Genomic DNA, 21,005 nt, shown 5'->3' on the forward strand with positions numbered 1-21,005 from the left:
TTAATAGCAATTTTCAAAAAAAGGCAGACACAGTAGTTACATAAATCGCTGGACACAATTAAGTGAAAAAAAGATATGCATGGAAGGAATTGTTGGCAAATATTTCTCAGAAAATTATAAGAGCGGAACTCAATGACTCAACGACATTTGATAAATTTTAAACAATTCACAAATTAAAAAAAAAACGTTTCACCCTAACCAAGAGGCTAACAGACTTGTTTGCACTATGCAGGGAGAAGTGCGTTGTTCCACCTGAAATTCCGTGAATTTACATAGTAGAGCAGCGGTTACCAAACTTTTTTTGTCTCGTAGACCCCTTGATATGTTTTGTGGTTTTCGGTAGACCCACTGTTTAGCTTGTATTGATTTTTGTTAATTTATTAATTCCAATTTTTTTAAAACTAATTTCTAACTGTAATGACTCTTAGAGTGAAGAAGTAATTTAAAGCAACATTTTAAGTTAAAAGATATCTATATTTTTTATTTATAAATTTCAAATTTAAACCAATTGAATATAACAATGACTAGGTATTACTGGAGTCACCAATTACACTGGAAATGCCTTTTTTGTACATTTATCATCCGTTGCTACGGATATTATGTTTCATACAGGAATTTGTTTGTCTAAGAAGTAGTCATTCAAACATTAAATATTAATTAAATATATTAAATATTAATTAATTAATTAAATAGTCTTAAGTATCAATATAAAAGTTTTTGCAAAGAGCAGTTTTTCTTGTATTTATCGATCTTTCACGTGTAGCTCAAAATAATGGGTCAGCGGGATTGTTTTCATTAATGGGATAAGAGACGAAGGCGAGTAACATTCATTTAAACCAGTAAGTTTCGGACAGGACGGGCTCATTATTCATGTCTAATCCATTATGTGAATTTCGTTTTATTGAAACCTGCCATTATGAGAAGGAAAACTCTGAATTAAAAAAAAAAAACTGTTGTCTTGCAGGTATATCCAATATCCAATTCGGAAAAAGCTTTGGGAGTCAACCTTGATGAAAAATTAAAAGCCGTCCACTCTTAAGCAATTTGAAGCACACAGCGCTACACTCTTCCACAGCCTGTGACGCAAAGAATTACAGAAGAAGCTTTTTAATTTTTTAATTTTTTTTTTTTACGTCCGTGAATTCCTATCCGCCCCTCCACCCACCCACAACATTAAGGTTAGTTTTACATCCAATTTATGTAGTTTTTTTTTTTTTTTTTGTGTTGTCGATTGAACAACCACTTTATATTAGAATGGCATGCCTTAACATAACTTATTTTAGCATCGTCCCATTTATTGACCTTTTAGCTCACACTTTTCAGCTTTTAAATTCTATTTATTGCACCTCTGGTTCGTAACTCTTTTTTTTGGCATCTTTTAATCCTAAGGCAAGCAACCAATGTACGGTATTAGATTCCGCCAGCATTTCTCTAAAATATCAGCTTCAGTCCTGGAGGCAGAAAATGCATCGTCCAAAGGCCCCAAATGAAAGTTACATTCCCGTTTCTCACAATACATTTATGTAGGTAATATGTCCTCTACATAAATAAAAATATCAAGTTGGTTTTATTGTGATCGTTTTTTTTTTTATATATTGTTTTTTGAATGTAGAGAAAGTAAAGTGCTACGTAGTATCTTTGTTTGCTCTCGGTTTCTTTCAGTATCGATAGAGTGAACATGAGTTGTATTGACGATATAGGAAATGAGCTAGCATTAAATCTTTGTATTTTTTTTTAATGATTGAACTTCCAAATTAAAAAAAAAACTAATTTAAGTAATTTAATTTATTGCTAACAATGATAATGAATATAAAACTATTGTAAATAAGAACGTATTAATTGATTATATCTTAGTTGTAGAAGGTAATTATATTTTTTTTTCATTTTTTAGAAACTTGAGAGAGAAAAAATTAAGCCAAACAAGGTAATGAAGATGTTTATGTAAATTAATGTTTTGATTTTATTGAATTATGCTAATAGTTGCCATTTTTCTTCATTTTAGCATATTTAAAAATGGTAAAAAAATGTGTTTTATTAAAAGTAGGAAGAAGAAAAAAACAACCTACATGAATGTTGTGTTTAGCAAAATGAGATGTATATGTCTATAAAAATAAATAATAAAAATAATATTCCTTTCAATATTTTCTTGTACATATAAAATAACATGCAATGCTTTTTTAAAACACAAAAATAAGTAAAAATTTAATTAGGTAGAAATATATTATGTTTACAATAAAAACTAAATGTACACATAATATACACACTTTTCTACAAAATAATGAAAAACACATATTTTTTCCCAAAAAGACGTCCTAAAGTGCATAATCAAATAATGATAGTGAAAAAAGAATTCAATTGAAATTTTAACTTTGCTTTATAGAGAGGCCTTTATAAAGAGGCCTGGATAAAGAGAGTAGACAGTTCACGTGTGGTGCCACAACGGTTGAACAAATTAAGGGATATGTAAAAGTGATGTAGTGTAAAATGAGCTAATAACAGTATCAAATGTATGTTTAAAATCTAAAAGTGAGATCTTGATCCAGATATATGTATGATTATATTTAGAATCAGAATGTAGATCTTCATAGCCTATATAGATCTTTATGTTTAGGCCTTGGGTTCTTGGGTTTTAACGAATAACGTGAAGTACCTTATTACTAGATGTCTACACCAAGTCTAGATCGTAGGCTAGAATCTAGACCTAAAACTCCAGACAGAAATCTAAGATAAAGACAAATACCATTATATTGATCCTTTTGGAGAATCCAATGTGATTACAAGGACTCTTTTCTCATACAAACTACACAAGAGAAACCAAAACTGAAAATAGACTTGTCTTTCTTATAAAGCAAACTATTTTTTTATTAATTTTTTTTTGTTCTTTGTTTAACCTCAATAAAGAATTTAATAATGTTCAAATGATCATGTGTACCTATTTATGCTTATTTCACTAGAACAGCACTTATCAATAAAACTTGCAATCGATGTCATCTCTTACTTGATTGATTTATTTGTCGATAACATACTAAGGTTTAATGTTATCGATTTCTTCGTATTGAGAAACACCTTTGTCATATCCTAAAAAGAAACAAAAAAAAAACCATTAATTAAATATACATTTTAGAAGTTTCGTGAAATGAAAACGAGCCACACGACCCCGCTCTTTTAATGTAGACAAGCTCAAAGAATGCAATAATGCAGCACAGTTTCAATTAAAACTAAAGAACAGCTTCGAGGATTTTGTAGATATACTGACCCTTGAAGAAGAGTGGGCAAACTTCAGAGATACTACTATTAAATTCATCGAAAGAATGCAAGGTTCAAACAAGGAACGGTAAATACAAAACAGAACATCAAAATTGATCGATGAGAGGAAGAATATCAAACGTAGACGAGATCAGAAAAATGAAACACAGGATCGCAGCCATGAAGAAAAAGCATATAGGAAAGCAGATCTGAAAGTAAAGAGAAGCTGTCGGCGAGATAAACAGGACTGGATTGAACAGAAGGGTCAAGAGGCACAAGCAGCTGCAAGCAGAAATACACAAAAACTCTCCTTCATATTGCCCGAGATCTCACTGGATGGGGAGATGAACATGGAGCACCAATAACAGACAAACAAGGCAAAACTTTGCTAACGAAAGAAGAACATGATGCAAGATGGGTAGAGCACTTTAAAGAGAACCTTAACCAACTGTCTCCAGACCTAACATACACATTCAATGACCCATCTCCGGACAATTAACTTAAGGTCAAGACAGACCCAATAACTGCAAAGGAGGTTACCATGGCCATTTCAGTGCTAATAAACAACAAAATACTGGACTAGACAAGGTGTCATCAGAGATGCTAAAACAGAGTAGGCAATGCATTGTTAACCTAATGACTTATCTCTGTATAAAGGAGTGATTGTAAAGCTACCAGCAAAGAGCAACTTGGCAGACTGTAACAACAGGAGGAACAGTATTCTCCACTCTGTCCCCGGCAAAGTTTTCAGCAATGTTTTGTTGAGGCTCCTGAACAGTCTGTAGATGAGAGGCTCAGAGAAGAACAAGCATGCTTTCGAAGAGACATATCATGTGCAGAGCAGATCTTCGTTCTACATAATATCATAGTACAAAGTCTCGAGTACCAACAACGGCTAACGATTAGTTTAGTAGACTTTAAGAAAGTGTTTGATATGTCCACCGATAAACTTTATGGAAAATAAAGAATATTGCATCCCAGAAAAATTCGTCCAGATCCTAAGACACCTATACATTCAATCTAGTTGCTGCATTAAAACAGAAGAAGGAACAACCAAGTTTTTTTTAGCATCAAGACAGGTGTGAGACAAGTGTCATCTTATCTCTCTTCCTTTTCCTCCAAGGCATAGGCTATATAATGAGGAAAGCAATGAACCAGACTGCCTTTGGTACTCCATGGCGTGAACAAAACCAAATGATGGACTTGGAGTTTGCTAATGACGTTGGGGCTACAAATAAAGGCATACAAGAAATAACGGAGAACCTAGACAGAGAGGCACCCAAAATTAGCCTCCACATAAACTTCGATGAGACTAAAATTATGATAGTGGATATATAAGGCAAAGGGTAATCAAGTCAGACTTGACGAGTCAAAGCTTAAAGAGTTGGACAAGTTCACATACCTTGGCAGCCTCTCAATAAATGATGGTGATACCTACCGTGATGTAGCGCGCCGAATAGGAAAGGCAGGGAGCATTTTTATAAGGCTGCAGCCTATTTGGACAAGTCAAGCCATTGGACTTGAGACAAAAATACACCTTCTCAACACAATCATCATTCCAACTGCAACATATGAATGTGAGACATGGAAGTCATCTGTCAAAGTTGAGAAAAGACTAATTGTGGCTCAACAAAAATGGCTGAGACGGATTTTGGGAGTCAGTTACACAGATCGGGTCTCAAATAAGAAACCCTATGTCGAACTGTGAGTCGACCATTTAGTGAGGTTGATACAGAGCTTCGCATTAGGTTTGCGGGATATGTTCTCTGAAAAAATGAACTACGCATACCATAAGTTACAATGATATGGATGCCAATACGAGAAAAACAGTAACGCATAACCTGTCTCCACACCTTCATGGTGGACTTCAGAGCAGTGGACACCATGTAAGAGGAGGCCTCAGACATTGCTAGTGACATATTTTTGTGGAGACAGCTTGCCGCCCAATGCACCGAACGGCGCGGGAGTATCTAAGTCTAAGTAAGTCTAATTGTAATAAATATACATATACCAGCAACTGTCTTTGTAATTTGTTGGTGAACATTTTCATTTTGTGTGTTGCAATAAAGTGAATTCTCGTTTCCGACCATTGTATCCATCTCTATAAAAAAATCAATATTTACAACAATATTTTAAACATCAATAAAAACGTTATTTTACTTTCACATTACTACTTAAAAGTTAATTTGTAAATATATTGTTACCTTCTACATTCATGTAGTTTGCAGTTTTATCAGTCACTTCATAATTTGACAAGTTTCTATTGTGGATTGGAGTTTCGTAATTGTGTCTGTCTTTTAGTTGTTGTAACACTAAACATAGGTTAAAATAAAATAAGAAGAAAAACAATATCTTATTTTATTTTATTGTTACATATGTCCCTTAAATAATAATTTAGTTGCTTTATATATGTATTCGTTAGTTAATCTAGCTTGTTAAAAAGAGAATCAATCTATCTTAAGTTACTTTTTTCTGATTAATTCAGACACTCGTCCCATTTTGAAATGCTACTACGGAAATAAGGGCACTTGTCCTAAATGTTCTAGCATGCGGTATAAAAATGTGACTTTGTGTCTTTTGTATATTTTATTGTGATATATGTTGTTGTTTTTTTGCGTTTTATGTATTACTGTTATTTTACATTTTCGCCTTCTGCCCTGAAGTGCATCTTAACTCTTATTCGATTTTATTTTTAACAGAAATTATAAAATTTATTATTTGCTTTTAAATTATTATATACATGTATTATAATTTAAATTATTATGCTCCATAAATCTCAAGGTAAATATTCAAGTTTGTCAATACAATCTTGACTTTCTAAAATATTGATAATGTATTTTACAATTTATCTAAAAAAAAATTATTGTGTGGCTTACATGAGATTAAGTAATGTATAATATACAAGTTGTAAATATTTTTTAAACAAGTTTTTAGACTTTTTAAAAATAAAAAAAATACTTACGTGAAAGTTCTGAATATGTTTGTGTCTTTCTGTAAAAAAAAAGATAACAGTTTTATTGTAGTATAGAGCATTATGACGTATTTAAAAAAAAAAAAGTATAACTTACTTAGGTTCTTTATTTGATACTTTTTTCTTACATGTTATTTCTTTAAAGAAAAACACAAAAAAGAAGCATATTAGAGATGTTTCTTCGAAATTACGCAAAAAAAAAACAACAACAGATAATTGTATTTATTAGCTAATGTCTTTTATGTCTTACCATATTTTCTGTTCACCACAACAACAACCACAACCAAAATTACTACCGAACAAGCAGCAATACATCCACCTACAACTGCACCGACATTTATACCTGTCTCTTTATTGACCTCAAGTTCTACAGTGGCATCATAAAATAAAATTTAAAAAATAAATATTTCAATCTTTTTTATATGTACAAACAAGTTTTTCTGTCAACTAATGTGAGTGTCTATAATTTTAAGATTTGTTTACATAAACTAAAATCCGCAAAATAGCATCATTCGTGTGTACATCAAATATAAATCTTAATAAGCAAATTATTATTTTTTTATTTTTTTATTTTTAGCAATCTAAAATCAGATTTCTAGCTTTAGCTTGTAGCTCAAATATTTGTATAAATTGGCAACAGTGATCTTTCATAAAGCGTTATCTTATCTTATCTTATATAATACAGACGTTACTTCAAAAAAGAAGATGATTACGTCCTACGCGTCATGCATTTAGTCATGCATATTAACCAATGACTTAAATTCTGCCAAGTCACTGGTTTTCCTGGCTAACTCAGGCAACCCATTCCATGCTCTAATAGCACTAGGGAAGAAGGAGTATTTGTACAAATTTGTCCTAGCATATGGGACGAGGAATGTGCCTTTATCTTTGTGTCTTTCAGAGTATTTTATTAAATTTTGTTTTTGTATTTGAAGATTATGGTTCAGTGTTTTATGTATTATTGCTACTTTACTTTTGAGCCTTCTGTCCTGAAGGCTTTCTAAATTTAGTGATTTTACTAAAGGTGTTACTCTAGTCAAATGTGAATATTCGTTTGTTATGAATCGCACTGCTCTATTTTGTGTCTGTTCTAGTTTCTTAATGTTTTCTTGAGTTGAGGGGTCCCAAACAGAGGATGCATATTCTATTATTGGCCTAACCAAGGTTAAATAACATTTTAGTTTTATGTTCTTATTTGATTTATAGAAATTTCTTTTAATAAATCCTAATGCTTTGTTTGATTTTTTTGTAGTTTCATCAATATGTGGATTCCATGACAGTTTTTCATTTATTATAACACCTAGGTATTTTGCGTTTTTAGTCTGTGTTACTGGTTTGCCATGAATAAGATAAGTGGAATTAATTTGTTTTAGTTTTTTTGTTACTCTTAACAACTGACATTTTTCTGGGTGGAAAGACATGCTCTAATTTGATTCCCATTTCTGTAATTCATCTAATTCTCTTTGTAAAATATCTGTGTCTTGTGTTGTTTTTATTGTTCTATATATTATGCAATCGTCTGCGAATAATCTGACTTTTGTTCCTGAAGTAATGCAATTTGGTAAATCATTTATGTAAATTAAAAATAGTAGTGGACCCAAGACTGTTCCTTGAGGTACACCTGAGTTTACTGTTATCGGTGTTGATTTAGAGCCATTTATTATTACAGTTTGTTCTCTCCCTATCAGAAAGTCTTTAATCCACTGATGCAGTGGACCATTAATGCCGAAATATTTTAATTTTTTAAGCAAACTATGGTGGTGAACTTTGTCAAAAGCCTTAGAAAAATCTAGTAAGATAGCATCTATTTGTTCACTATTATCTAAACCTTTTGAAAAATCATCAATTAGTCCTATTAGTTGTGTTTCACATGATCTATATTTCCTAAAGCCATGTTGGTATGGTGTGAGGACATTATGTTTGTCTAAGTGGTTTATGATGTTGCTACATATTATGTGTTCTAGGATTTTACATGTGATGCTGGTAAGTGATACTGGTCTGTAGTTTCCTGGGTCAGATTTTTCTCCTTTTTTAAATAGGGGGGTGACATTAGCTTCTTTCCAGTCCTTTGGTACTCTGCCCTGGTTAAGCGAAGCCTGAAAGAGTATTTTGAACACTGGGGCTAGCTCATTACTTAGTTCTTTGAGTAATCTAGCTGGAATACCATCAGGTCCAGAAGCTTTATTTGGTTTGGTGTTGGCTAATAGTTTTTGAATTCCATTTTCTTGTACTACTATATCTTCTATGTTGTCTACTTGGTTCAAATTCAGTAATATGTCTTTGTCTCCTGGGGCTGAGAATGCTGATGCAAAGTATTTGTTTAGAATGTTTGCTTTAGTTTCATTATCATTATGTATTATGTTATGTTCATCTTTTAATGGCGCTACGCCTGTTGTTTCCATTTTCTTAGACTTAATGTATGACCATAGGTTTTTGTTGTTGTCTTTAGATATTACATTGTTTATGTATTCACTCTGCAGCTGTCTGCTTACTTTTTGGGTTAAGTGTTTAATTTTTATATACTTTTTGTAAACTCTTTCTGCATTAGTTTCTTTAAATTTTCTATATAGGTTTTCCTTCTGTTTACAAAGCTTCTTTAGTCTATTATTAAACCAGCATTTATTTATTTTGTTTGATGTGTATTTAGTTGGTATTTGATTTTCTATAATGCTTTTAAGATGGTTTTTAATGAAATTCCAGAGGTCATCGACTGGTTCGTTAATGTCTTTTTCTAATAAGAATGTTTGTTGAAAGTTTAATGCAGCTTGGTGTAGTTGTGTTAGGTTACATTTATTCCAGAGTAAGATTTTTCTTTTGGGTTTTGTATTGGCTACTGCTTTTATCTGACTGTGTATTTTTATGATCTCATGGTCTGATAGACCAGGGATAATATCATAATCAACTACTAATCCAGGTCTGTTGGTTAAGAAGAGATCTAATGTGTTGTTTAATCTAGTTGGCTTTTTAATGATTTGATCTAAACTTAGGTTGTGTAAAGTTTCTATGAAAAGCTCATTTATGTCCTTAAGGTTTTGGTGTTTATCTATGGTTAGTGTTTTCCAATTTATATCACGTAGGTTGAAATCACCCATAATCCAAAAAACTGCATTTTTATTTGTCTCTTTAAGTGTCGTAATCTGATTACATAGTTCCTGCATGTATTCTAAACTAGAATTTGGTGGTCTGTAAATGCTGCCTATTATTAGGGATGTTGAGGTGGTATTAATTTTACAAAATGTTGATTCTATATTTTTTGAGTTAGGTAAGGTAATTTCTTCTGCTATAAAAGTGTTTTTTATTGCTAAAAGAACTCCTCCATAATTATCAGCCCTATCTTTTCTAAAAATTTCATAATTACTATTGAAAATTTCTGCATTATAAATTTCAGGATGTAGCCAAGTTTCTGTGCCTGCAATTATGTCTGGTTTCTCACATTCTAATAAAATTTCTAAGTCTGCTGTTTTGTTCCTAATGCTTTGAAAATTTATTACTAAGGTTTAAAGGTATTTTGGTGTTACTTCTTTAGTAGGTTTGTTTAGTGAGGCTGTTGTATTAATTTTAGTAGATTTAGGTTTAACAGGAGTGGATCTGGCTAGTGGTTGGTGAGTTTGGTTTGGGATGGTGTTTAGGATGTTGTATGGGTTAGAAGTGTATGCATCAAAGGAATCAAACAGTCCTGATGTAAACTGAGGTAACCCACACGGTACACAGTGCCATGATGCATCTTTGTTGCCTAAGGCATAATACACAGGTGTATTCATATGGTTTCAAAGGTTGTCATGGCCAGGGGTGTCAATGGGGTTAAGCTCCCATTGTCTATAAAATACTCCTAATGGCATGCGTCTCAAATAGCCTCTGACAACTAAGTCCAGCACCTGGCCTGCTCGTGTGGCTTAGATATTAAGCCCGGCGAAACTGCTCTTACTAACAGGTGAAGGGGTGAAGGCGGATACCTGGCGCCACAAAACCGGGAGCTTCGGGCAGATGGAGCTCGTCAGCCTAGTAAGGCAGTTCATCTAGGAGAGGGGTACTCTGACTTCAAACCCCCGCTGCCTTGCGGTACTGAGGCTTCAGGAGACAACCTCGAGGAGAAATCAGGAGTGAAGCCCCTTAGGCGTTGGGAGTATCAGCTGCGAAATTCCCTCCGGCAGCTTCTGCAACTGAGTTGTTGCCAAATGTAATGCGATGCGTTCCTTTGGATCACATCAGCAAGGTCGAGAGAGGGATCATGACGAATGGGCCACCCATGACCCCTTTATCCAAGGCCCAGGAATGCGCCCCGGAGAGGAAACTCTGGTGCTGCTGCAAAGCGGCTAAAACAACACGGGAGACAACAGTTACGGGTTATAAGTCCAACTTGATTGGCGTAATGTATGGACGCCACGGGTTGTCTCTGACGGTGGGAGAGGTCTTCGCGCCTCACTGATCAGCTACCGCCCGCCTTAACCTTGGCAGCCCCCAGTCAGTTAGGTGCTGATCCGCCACAGCCTGCCTGCTCTAATGGGTGCTTAGAGCTTAGTTTAAAACGACAAGTAGGCTGGAAACTTGCACCAAGCAACAAAAGAAGAAAAATTAAACTGAAAAAGAAAATCCCTGTCATGCGACTGGCCACTTGGAATGTCAGGACAATGTGTCCTGGTCTCACTGATGATCTAAGGCAGATCGACGATGCAAGGAAGACGGCAGTTATAAACAACGAGCTAAAAAGGCTACATATCGACATTGCAGCCCTGCAAGAAACCCGACTGGCCGAAAACGGCATGCTCCGCGAGACTGACTACACTTTCTTTTGGAAAGGGAAAGCACAGGAATAGACTCGAATACATGGTGTGGGCTTTGCTGTCAAGAACAGTCTTCTTCCCATGATAGTCCCTCCAGTTGGTGGCTCGGAACGGCTACTAAGCATAAGTATGATGACAGCATCTGGAAAAGTCACTCTAATTAGTGCCTATGCCCCCACACTAAGCTCGCTTCAGGAGGACAAAGACAAGTTCTATGAAGACCTTAAAGAAGCCATTGCAAACATTCCTCAAAAAGAACATATGATCCTTCTAGGTGACTTCAATGCCAGAGTAGGATCAGATCACATTACCTGGCCAGACTGTCTTGGGCTTTTTGGAATCGGAAAGATGAATGAGAACGGACAAAGACTGCTTGAATTCTGCACATACCATAAGCTCTGCATTACCAACACATACTTCAGAACAAAACCACAGCACTGTGTCTCATGGAGGCACCCTAGGTCTGGGCACTGGCACCAGCTGGATATGATACTGACACGAAAAAAGGACATTGGAAATATACTGCTGACACGTAGCTACCAAAGCGCGGATTGTGATACTGATCATACTTTAGTGTCCTGCCGGACAAGACTGCTGCCAACTAAGATCCACACATCACAGGGAAAAAGAAAATCACGCCTGAATACTACTAGCACAAAAAATCCTGATCTTTGCACCGAATTTGAGAACAAATTAGAGGAAGCTTTTAAAAACTTCTCTGTGACTGAGGTAGAAAAAAGCTGGACGTTTATGCGTGATACAATCTACCAAACATCATCACTGGTCTTTGGAAACAAAACCAAGAAAAGCGAAGACTGGTTTGAAGCTAGTCTACCAGAAATGGAAACTGCCACTACGAACAAGAGAGCAGCCATGCTAATCTACAAAAAGGATCCCACCCCAAGCAACTTAAAAAGGCTCAGAGCTGCACGTAACAATGCCCAAAGAGTAGCGAGACAATGTGCTAACAAATACTGGCAGGAGCTATGCGAAGATATTCAATCTTGTGCCGACTGTGGTAACATAAGAAGACTATATGAGGGCATGAGAAAAGCCTTTGGACCTCACACCTACAAGTGTGCTCCGCTCAAGTCAAAAGATGGCTCAATCACCAGCGATCGTGCGCTGCAAATGGAACGATGGGTTGAACACTATGCAGAACTCTACCAGACTGAAAACGTCATCTCACCAAATGCTGTTTCCAACTTCCCATCACTTCCAGTTTTGACGGAATTAGACGAAACGCCCTCAGTAAAGGAGCTGAGCATTGCCATTGACATGCTTGCACATGGAAAAATTACCCGGAGGAGATGGCATTCCTGCTGAAGTAATTCAGGCTGGAAAACATGCCCTAATCAAACCACTCCATGAACTGCTAAGCTTGTGCTGGGAACAAGGAATGGTCCCCCAGGAATTGAAAGACTCCAACATTGTTACAATTTATAAAAATAAAGGCGACCGCTCTGATTGTAACAATTACAGAGGCATCTCACTGCTTAGCATAGTCGGAAAGGCTTTTGCTAGAGTATTACTAAAGCGATTACAGATCCTGGCAGATCGTGTTTATCCAGAGTCGCAGTGTGGCTTTAGGGCAGGTAGATCTACAACAGATATGATTTTCTCTCTTCGGCAGCTTCAGGAGAAGAGCAGAGAACAAAAGCAGCCCCTCTTCATAGCATTTATTGATTTGACCAAGGCCTTTGACCTTGTTAGCAGAAGCGGTCTGTTTGCTGTACTAGAGAGAATTGGCTGCCCAAATAAGTTAAGAAAACTAGTGTCAGCTTTTCACGAAAATATGCAGGGCACCGTTCAGTTTGAAAGTTCTTCCTCCAGGCCATTTTCCATTAAGAGCGGTGTCCAACAAGGATGTGTACTGGCCCCTACACTATTTGGCATCTTCTTCTCAGTCGTACTGTCCAGTGCTTTTAAATCCCTGGAAGACGGAATATACATCCATAGCAGATCCGATGGAAGGCTCTTTAACCTGGCACGTCTTAAAGCCAAAACGAAAAGGCGTCGTATCTTGATAAGGGAGCTGCTGTTTGCCGATGACGCGGCACTCGTATCTCACTCACAAGGAGGTCTACAGAAGCTAGTGAACGCCTTAGCAGCTGCTTGTCAAGAGTTTAGCCTTACTATAAGTCTCTCCAAGACCAAAATCCTGGCACAAGACGTCGCAGAAATACCTATAATACAAATTGGGAACCACACCCTTTCAGTGGTGCAGGAATTTACCTACTTGGGTTCAACAATTGTCAGTAACCTAGACTTAAACATCGAGCTGACAAAAAGGATAGGAAAAGCTACCACAGCATTGGCAAAACTCTCCAAGCGCGTCTGGGAAAATGGTAAATTGACCACAGCGACCAAAATCCTAGTCTACAACGCCTGTGTTGTGAGCACTCTCCTTTATGGCAGTGAGAGCTGGTCAACATACATGTACCAAGAGCACAGATTGAATAGTTTCCACTTGCGCTGCCTGAGACGCATAATGGGCATCTCTTGGAGGGACCATGTCTCCAATCAGGAAGTTTTAAGATTGGCCAATATGAACAGCATGTATGCTCTCCTGACACAAAGAAGATTACGCTGGCTCGGACATGTCACCCGCATGCCAGATGGCAGAATCCCGAAAGATATCTTATATGCTGAGCTTGTGGAAGGAGTCAGACCCAAGGGCCGCCCAAGACTAACATATAGAGATGTCTGCAAGCGAGACATGAGAGCCTCAGGCATCAGCGAAAGTATGTGGGAAAACATAGCCAAAGACCGGAGTGCATGGAGACAGACTGTGCGTGCTGGGACAACCCTTGCTGAGAACAAAAGAATTGAAGCGGCTTTAATCAAGAGGGATAAAAAGAAAGCTGCCCTGTCTGCTAGCCCTAAATCAGAGGCATACACATGTACGAATTGTGACAAAGTCTGCCGTTCTAGAATTGGCTTGATTAGCCACACCAGATTCCGCCCCGTCTCAAGATTAAGCCAAAACCAGTGACTCATTTGGGCGCATCCATTGCCTTTCGAGACAAAAGGAGCCATATATTCATATGGAGACATGATGCATGGTACCATTCATCGCAGGTGTCACATTGAATGGCTTTCTGTTTCATGATGCATACTTTTTTGCAGATGTTGCATCTATCTTTAGATCTAGGCCCTGGATTTGACTCTACATCTCCTGCTATTAATATTAACAGTGATAGGTATTTATTTCTGCTGTGTCTGATTGAGAACTTCCATTTGTGATGGGTAATCTTCTTTAGTGTTATGGATGTGTATGTTAGGTTATTTTTTAAGTTGCTTTGATCTAAAGTGTGATGATTGATTATGACTGTTGTTTCTTTTTTAAGTTTAGTGTTGATTAGGGTAGATCTGGTTCTGTGTTCAGCTAGTATGTATTTAGTAATTATTAGGATAAATAGCCAGAGCAATTTCATGATGACTGTTGTTGATTTTAGTTTTTAAAGGGGTCTAGTCTAAATCTAGTTTAAGGTTTACAATGCCTAATTTATGTCTAAATCTAAATTGAAAGCTAATTTACAATGACAATTAAATTAAATGAAATGGTTTACTAAATTCAAAATATGGACCTAGACTATATCTAGATCTAGATCTAATTCTAGATCAATATATTTACGTGTATAATTAACTATATAGAATATTACTATTAGTTATTATTAGTAGTATTAGTAGATGATTAGTAGATCTAAAGCCTTAATTAAAGTCTAAGTCTAACACTAAAACTAGACTAGACTGACTTGACTAGGTCAAGGTCTAGATCTAGTCCTAAGGGCTAAGCTAAGAGTTGTTAATTTGAATTAATTAGTGGAAAAAATGCTGAATTAAGTTAAATATATAATTTAAAGATATTAGTTTATTAGTTAAATAGCTTTTTTAATGAATTTGGTTTGATTTTAATACAACAAAACGAAAAATTTAACTCATTTCTTATAACAGTAAACAAGGAGCAGCCATCTTGCCAAGAGCGCGTAAGTATACTGCCATCTGTTATTATCAAATCTTTTAATATCTTCCTCTTTTTTTCTTTTCATTAGGAAATTTTATAGCTTCCAATATATAGCCCACACATTTATTCATAATTCTGAATTTTTTTTTCTCTGCTACATAATTTTATAGACTAATCAACGTAGGCTATCAGTATCTTAATACCTTTGTAAACAAAAACCAGATTGCTGAGATCAAATTGAAATGTGATAATCCCTAACAAAACTTACATTTAAACTTATTAATGGGATATCCAAATTCATTATCCTTCACGTTTTATTTAAAGATTAACCTTCTTTTTTCATATATAGTTACATTTTTTCATAGTTTGGATTTATCTTTATGCAATTAATCCCTTAACGTTTTCATGAATGTTAGATTGACAAACTCGTTAATGACAAATGTAAGTTAGATTTTATATAAAAAAACAGCATTTATTGCACGCGGTATTAATAAATTTCTTTGGAAAAAACAGAGTTCAAAAATGTAAAAAAAAAATGTTTTTCTACTGCACCTAGGAGTCTTATAAAAACATACTTTCATTTATAATAAGATTCAATGACAAAGTATTTAATCCATTTTGAAAGATGAGAAGTGTGTAAAAACCAAAATCTGCAAGAGACAATCTGAAAATCTTGAGTTCTACTGTTACATAAGGAGGTTCCAATGATGAATTTGTAACTATAATATTGTTTGAGACTTGATTAGATTTGAAAATTGTAATCTTATCTGGTTCTGGATATCCATACACAGTAAATTTGTAGGAAAATAACATTCCTTGTTGAAGACTAAAATTCTTGAGAATTTCATTAGAAGTAAATTGTAAAGGACCTGAAATATTATAATAATAATTTTATTATGTTTTATCTAGCAAAAATTAAAAGTAGCTACAAAACTGTTTAAGAGCTATCCCTGCTGATTACATTTACGGCTTTAATCAGCTCAATGTACAAACTTATTCTTCGATTTCTAGTCCTGTACGAATAAAAAATATTATATAAATTATGGAAATTAAGAGCTAAAAAGTGTTATTGGTTTATGGGTAGACACAATCAGTGACTTTCTGTAGTCTAGATTGTATCGCTCAGGCAAGGCTTTACTTACAAAGCTTAAAATGCAAAGTCCTCTGCAAATGTTGCAATCTCTTATGTCGATGTGCCAAAAAAAGAAAAATACTAAAATACCATACAACCTCTATTTCACACTTGTACTTATGAATTTTTCTTCGTATCCCGCCTATTCTAAGACACATAAACGTTATTTCCGAATTTCGCTAAACATTTATGTAATTTTGCAATGATTCGAGAGATTGTGGGGGTTATCATCTTGTGTATGATAATGTTGAGCTCTACTACTAGAGTAAGCTTTTTATAAAATTGTGAACGTTGAAGAGATTACTTGTTACAAGGCTATTTTCCATTTTGTTACAAAACGTAAGATGGATTATATGAATTTTGCTACTTGGGTCTCAGAATGTAAAAAAAGCGTATTGAAATGACTTCGTCCACTTTTCTACTATCAGATTACGTTTTTTTTAAAGAAAAATCGCACAAAGATACTAAAGAAAAGTAAAGTAAAGCATGTGAGTTATTGATTACTTACGCGAAGCAAAAGTGAAATTAAATTCATCTCACTTGCTAAGCCTCAGAAGGATCCTAAAGATCACATGACAAGAAACTAGATTGAATCGGTCTTCCAAGCGTTTTTCGTTTTTACAATTATCGAAAAACACTAACTGCGCTCGTTCGGTTACGTCCACAAATGGAGAATAAAAGCATCCCTAAGTTATCCTTTATGGACAACTCGCGGTAGGCACTGCACAAAACTGGTCATCCCAACTTCCGATAAGTGGAGGTAATCAAACGGTTCCACACAGGCTGACACAGCATTGAATATTAATCTAACTACTGAAAAGTTATAGTTGGAGAGAAAAGATGGAAAGAAAGCTATGGACAACGAAAAAGTAAAGAATAGTTATTTAAACCTTTAAATTACCATAACAGGAAGTTTTAAGTATAGATATTCAGATATAAACTACAATGTTTTCTTTTATTTACTTACATCTAACAAATACAGTGACTTGTTTTGTTTCTTCACTGTTAACATCTATTCCATTGTTGGTTTGACAAAAATAATAACCAGCATCTCTACAAGACATTGATTTGTTATAGTAGAGATAATATCCACTGGAGTTTTGAGCAATAGTTTCATTTTCTTTTACAATAAACATTTTAGGTGTGGGATTGCCGTCTGCTTCGCAATAAAATTGTACTGATTTTCCATTTTCAATTATATTGCTAGTGACATTAAATTCTATAACAGCGGATTTGTCTGAAAGAAAAACAAATGCATCCTGTAGTTTTAAAATGCTTTTCTTTGTAAATAAATAGTAACAAAGTGTTGCTTTTTATTTTTAAATGTAAAATAAAAGTAAACTGCAAAGGTCTTATTACTATCCTTTATAAGTCGCGAAGCGACTATGGATCATCTCATGGACATGGACATTAATCGAATGTCTGGACATTAGCTGTGGTTGGAACGATATCGCCCGCACATCAGTTCCCCCTCTCTACGCAGCTGATGTGTCCAAAGATTCTGCCAGAATGTAGCACTGGGTGCTGCAAACTGCCTTGGGTCGCCAGCTCCTGATTTTTCCTCAGTGTTGACTCCCGAAGCCCATCCCATGATTGGGTATAGCTGCAAGGCAACTATGGTTTGAATTCAGAGTTTTCCTTTTCCTAAAATGGTAGCCAGCCATGACTATCGAGCCCCTCCTGCCCTAAGCTTACTGGTTAAGGCGCCAGTTACTCGCCTTTGTCCTTCTCCTGTTAAGGAGAACAGTTCCACCGACCCGACTCAATATCTGAGCCACACGTGAAGGTCAGGAGTTGGACTGGTTGTCAGAGACTATATGAGACGCATGCCATTAGGAATCATTTCATAGCTAGTGGAGTGCTTACATCCATTATTGCAACCTTATTTGAATATTACTAAATTAGCAATAAATATTTAATTGTGTACACGTATGTATTCTCTTTTTTTACTTGTTACACTATTTGTCTAAAAGTAAAAAAAAGTGTCGCAGTTAAGTTTAAATGCCAATACGAATGTAAATCTATGTTCGAATAAATGATTGGTGCATGCATGTTACATACGACACCTTAAGGTGCAGTATATTTAAGAGAGAAAATTGCACTTAAATATATTGAAATAGTGTATAGTATTGAAAAGAAAATAATTACGTTGAACTTTGAATAGCAAAGTACAGAGCTGTCATATCATAAGCTATGGGTTGGATGGGGTGATTTCCCCCTGCTATATATATATATATATATATATATATATATATATATATATATATATATATATATATATATATATATATATATATATATATATACACAAACCGCGAGATTATATAGCCCAGTACGCCAATAACTAATTATTTTGTAGAAGACACGACCAGGGTTATCTTTAAATGGAGAGCTAAACACCCCCTACTCTTTATTTTATTTCTTTGGTCCTTGACACCCAATGTATTGATAGACATTGACCATTTTTAAGCCAGATTTTAAAAAAAAAAACGCAACGTGCTAACAAAGGATATTACACTGTCAATAAATATTTCGGTTAAATAATTTTTCTAACGTGTTAACTTGAATATTATTTCTGCAATTAAGTGTCTTGATTAGTCCAAATTCAACGTCAAAGATCAATAATCCAAAAGTACTCGAACATTCGTATAAATAATCCAACAGTACTTAAGTGGAAAACTTCAGCTTAGATAATCCAAATATGTAAAGTCTCTGAAAAAACAGAATGACCATAAGTGAACAGAGGTCTAAATGAAGGACCTTCAGTATAGCAATGTAAGGTGAAACCTCGACAATGCAGGAGCGTGTCAAGAGTTGGTGACGAGCGCTCACGTGGCAACGATGTATCATCTGTCTTCAGGTGACGCCTTGAATTTTTTCCCCCACACAAATGTATCAGCTGTCTTCGAGCGACGCCTTGAGTTTTTCACCCACACAAATGTATCAGCTTTCTTCGAGCGACGCCTTCAGTTTTTCACCCACACAAATGTATCAGCTGTCTTCGAGCGACGCCTTCAGTTTTTCACCCACACAAAAGTATCAACTGTCTTCGGTTTCTGCCGATGGTGATGTCACGCCGTGCTAAATCTCAAGATGTCGACAATAGTGCAGAAATAAGCATTGACTCTTGATGTTAAGTTCGAATTGGTCAATGATTAAGTGGACTCTGGTAAATACGGGTCAGGTCAACCGGTGAAAAAGTGCAGGCTCAGGTTAGTTCAGTGATGATCTACTTGAATACTTGTGACTGGTTTCGCTTGAGTGGTGTTTGAGTTTTGAGTCCGTGCGTGTCTAGAACACAACATACTGGCCGCCAAAAATGTCAATGAACGTTGAATGGTGTAATACTGAGTTCTTACTTCCTGAAGTACTCTAGACACGTGACAAGACAAACACTATACGACTGACTCAAGTCCGTTCAGCAGACAACATAAAGTTTATTTTACTAAAATAATAATAATATACTGCACTCCTTGTTAGTGCTACAAGTCAAGAAATAATAATCCTATCCGCATAACAGCGGTATCAAAAGTATCCAATACGTTAACAACAAATCACGTCCGCATCTCAGCGGGCAACACTGTGTAGAAATATAGATTAACTAATACATGTCTCAAAAGACCACTGGCAACAACTGCCCACAAGTTACTTTTTAACTGAAATTACTACAGAATTTTCTAAGTCGCTACTGTCCAGCCCGGACTAAAATATACTTGACCACTCGGTCCAAAGAATAACACTTGACTTCTCTAACTTGACTTCACTTGTCTTTTTTACTTGACTGACTGACTTCTAAGTCTAACTTTATTCATTCTACTTCCTGTTTTCTACATCAGGAATTCCACGTGTTATTTAAACTCTTAACATGACGTGAACTTTAGATCATGCAATGTCAACTGAGACTGTGACACCAGTGCACCCCTAATATATATATATATATTCTTTCGGAAGACGTTTATTGGACCCTATAATAGGTTCCTCTTTGATTTAGTGGAAAGACTGTAGACATCCCGCCCTTGACAGCCAGAGAGTCTAGGAATGCGCATTAAGCTCTATTTCCGGTATTTAAAACTATATTGGCTACGATAATGGAATGTGATGACTGTCTTTAGATTTTATATCTGAAAGGGAAAATTTATATTCAAAACCATCTGTTGGTGGGTTTGAAACTAAAAAAAACTTCTAGAGTTTATTTTATAGTTTTAACTTAAAACCCATTTATCTACTCTCATAGAATTAGGTAACTGTAGTTTGCTTTAGAACAATATTGAGGAGGAGGATTTTAACCTCAAAACTCTCTGTTAGGGGTTTTAAACTTAAAGATCTCTGAAGGCTACGCTTATAAACTTTGTGACTAGTTTACTTTAATTCTATATTAAAGAGATGGTTTTAGCTTTAAACCAACTTGAGGGGGGTTAAAACTCTCTTGTTTCTGCTCATAGAATCAGGTGACTGCTGTATTCTTTAATATTTTATTGAAGAGGATATTTTATCGTAAAAATAATTTTGGAGGAGGTTCAAACTCCCATTGGATACGCTCATGTAAATATGTGACTTACGTTCGCATTATTTTTTGTTTTATAGAAATGGGGGTTTCAACATAGCAACTCCCTTATGGGGGATTTAAGCTCAAACCTCTACGATTAAACTGTGGCTAGTGATTGTTTAATATTAAAATTTCAACCTAAATAAACAAAATCATAGCAACAAATAACTCTCAAAATTTCAGTCCTTCTGGCCAAAACCCCATTTTGGCTACGCCAAGGTTGAGAGGTTGAGTAATTTGTGACTCCTCGATTTTTCCTGCCAGGCAAAGCTATATAATCAGAATTTCCAAAATTTGTGGGCTAAACAAAACTTTAATATTTACTTATTCTTTGCAATAGCTATTAATTATATATCCTAAAT

The 21,005-nt window shown here is 35.4% G+C and overlaps 1 protein-coding gene across 2 annotated transcripts in view; it reads right to left on the minus strand.

Moving 5' to 3' along the window:
- Positions 1 to 465: 465 nt before the first annotated feature.
- The window catches only part of LOC129922897 (uncharacterized), a 92,421-nt gene continuing 71,881 nt past the window's right edge, over positions 466 to 21,005 (minus strand). Inside the window, exons 9-17 of one of the 2 annotated variants that reach the window (XM_056011079.1) lie at positions 17,065 to 17,334; positions 15,541 to 15,834; positions 6,468 to 6,584; positions 6,315 to 6,354; positions 6,209 to 6,237; positions 5,451 to 5,558; positions 5,258 to 5,347; positions 2,999 to 3,078; positions 466 to 1,076 (exon numbers count right to left, since the gene is read on the minus strand). In XM_056011079.1, the coding sequence (XP_055867054.1) occupies positions 3,026 to 3,078; positions 5,258 to 5,347; positions 5,451 to 5,558; positions 6,209 to 6,237; positions 6,315 to 6,354; positions 6,468 to 6,584; positions 15,541 to 15,834; positions 17,065 to 17,334 (1,001 nt within the window). In that variant the 3' untranslated portion in view covers positions 466 to 1,076; positions 2,999 to 3,025. Of the gene's footprint in view, positions 1,077 to 2,998; positions 3,079 to 5,257; positions 5,348 to 5,450; positions 5,559 to 6,208; positions 6,238 to 6,314; positions 6,355 to 6,467; positions 6,585 to 15,540; positions 15,835 to 17,064; positions 17,335 to 21,005 lie in introns of those variants that run through there. The other variant, XR_008774854.1, reaches the window with a different exon arrangement.

Source organism: Biomphalaria glabrata, chromosome 14 (assembly GCF_947242115.1).
Source record: "Biomphalaria glabrata chromosome 14, xgBioGlab47.1, whole genome shotgun sequence".
NCBI lineage: Eukaryota > Metazoa > Mollusca > Gastropoda > Planorbidae > Biomphalaria > Biomphalaria glabrata.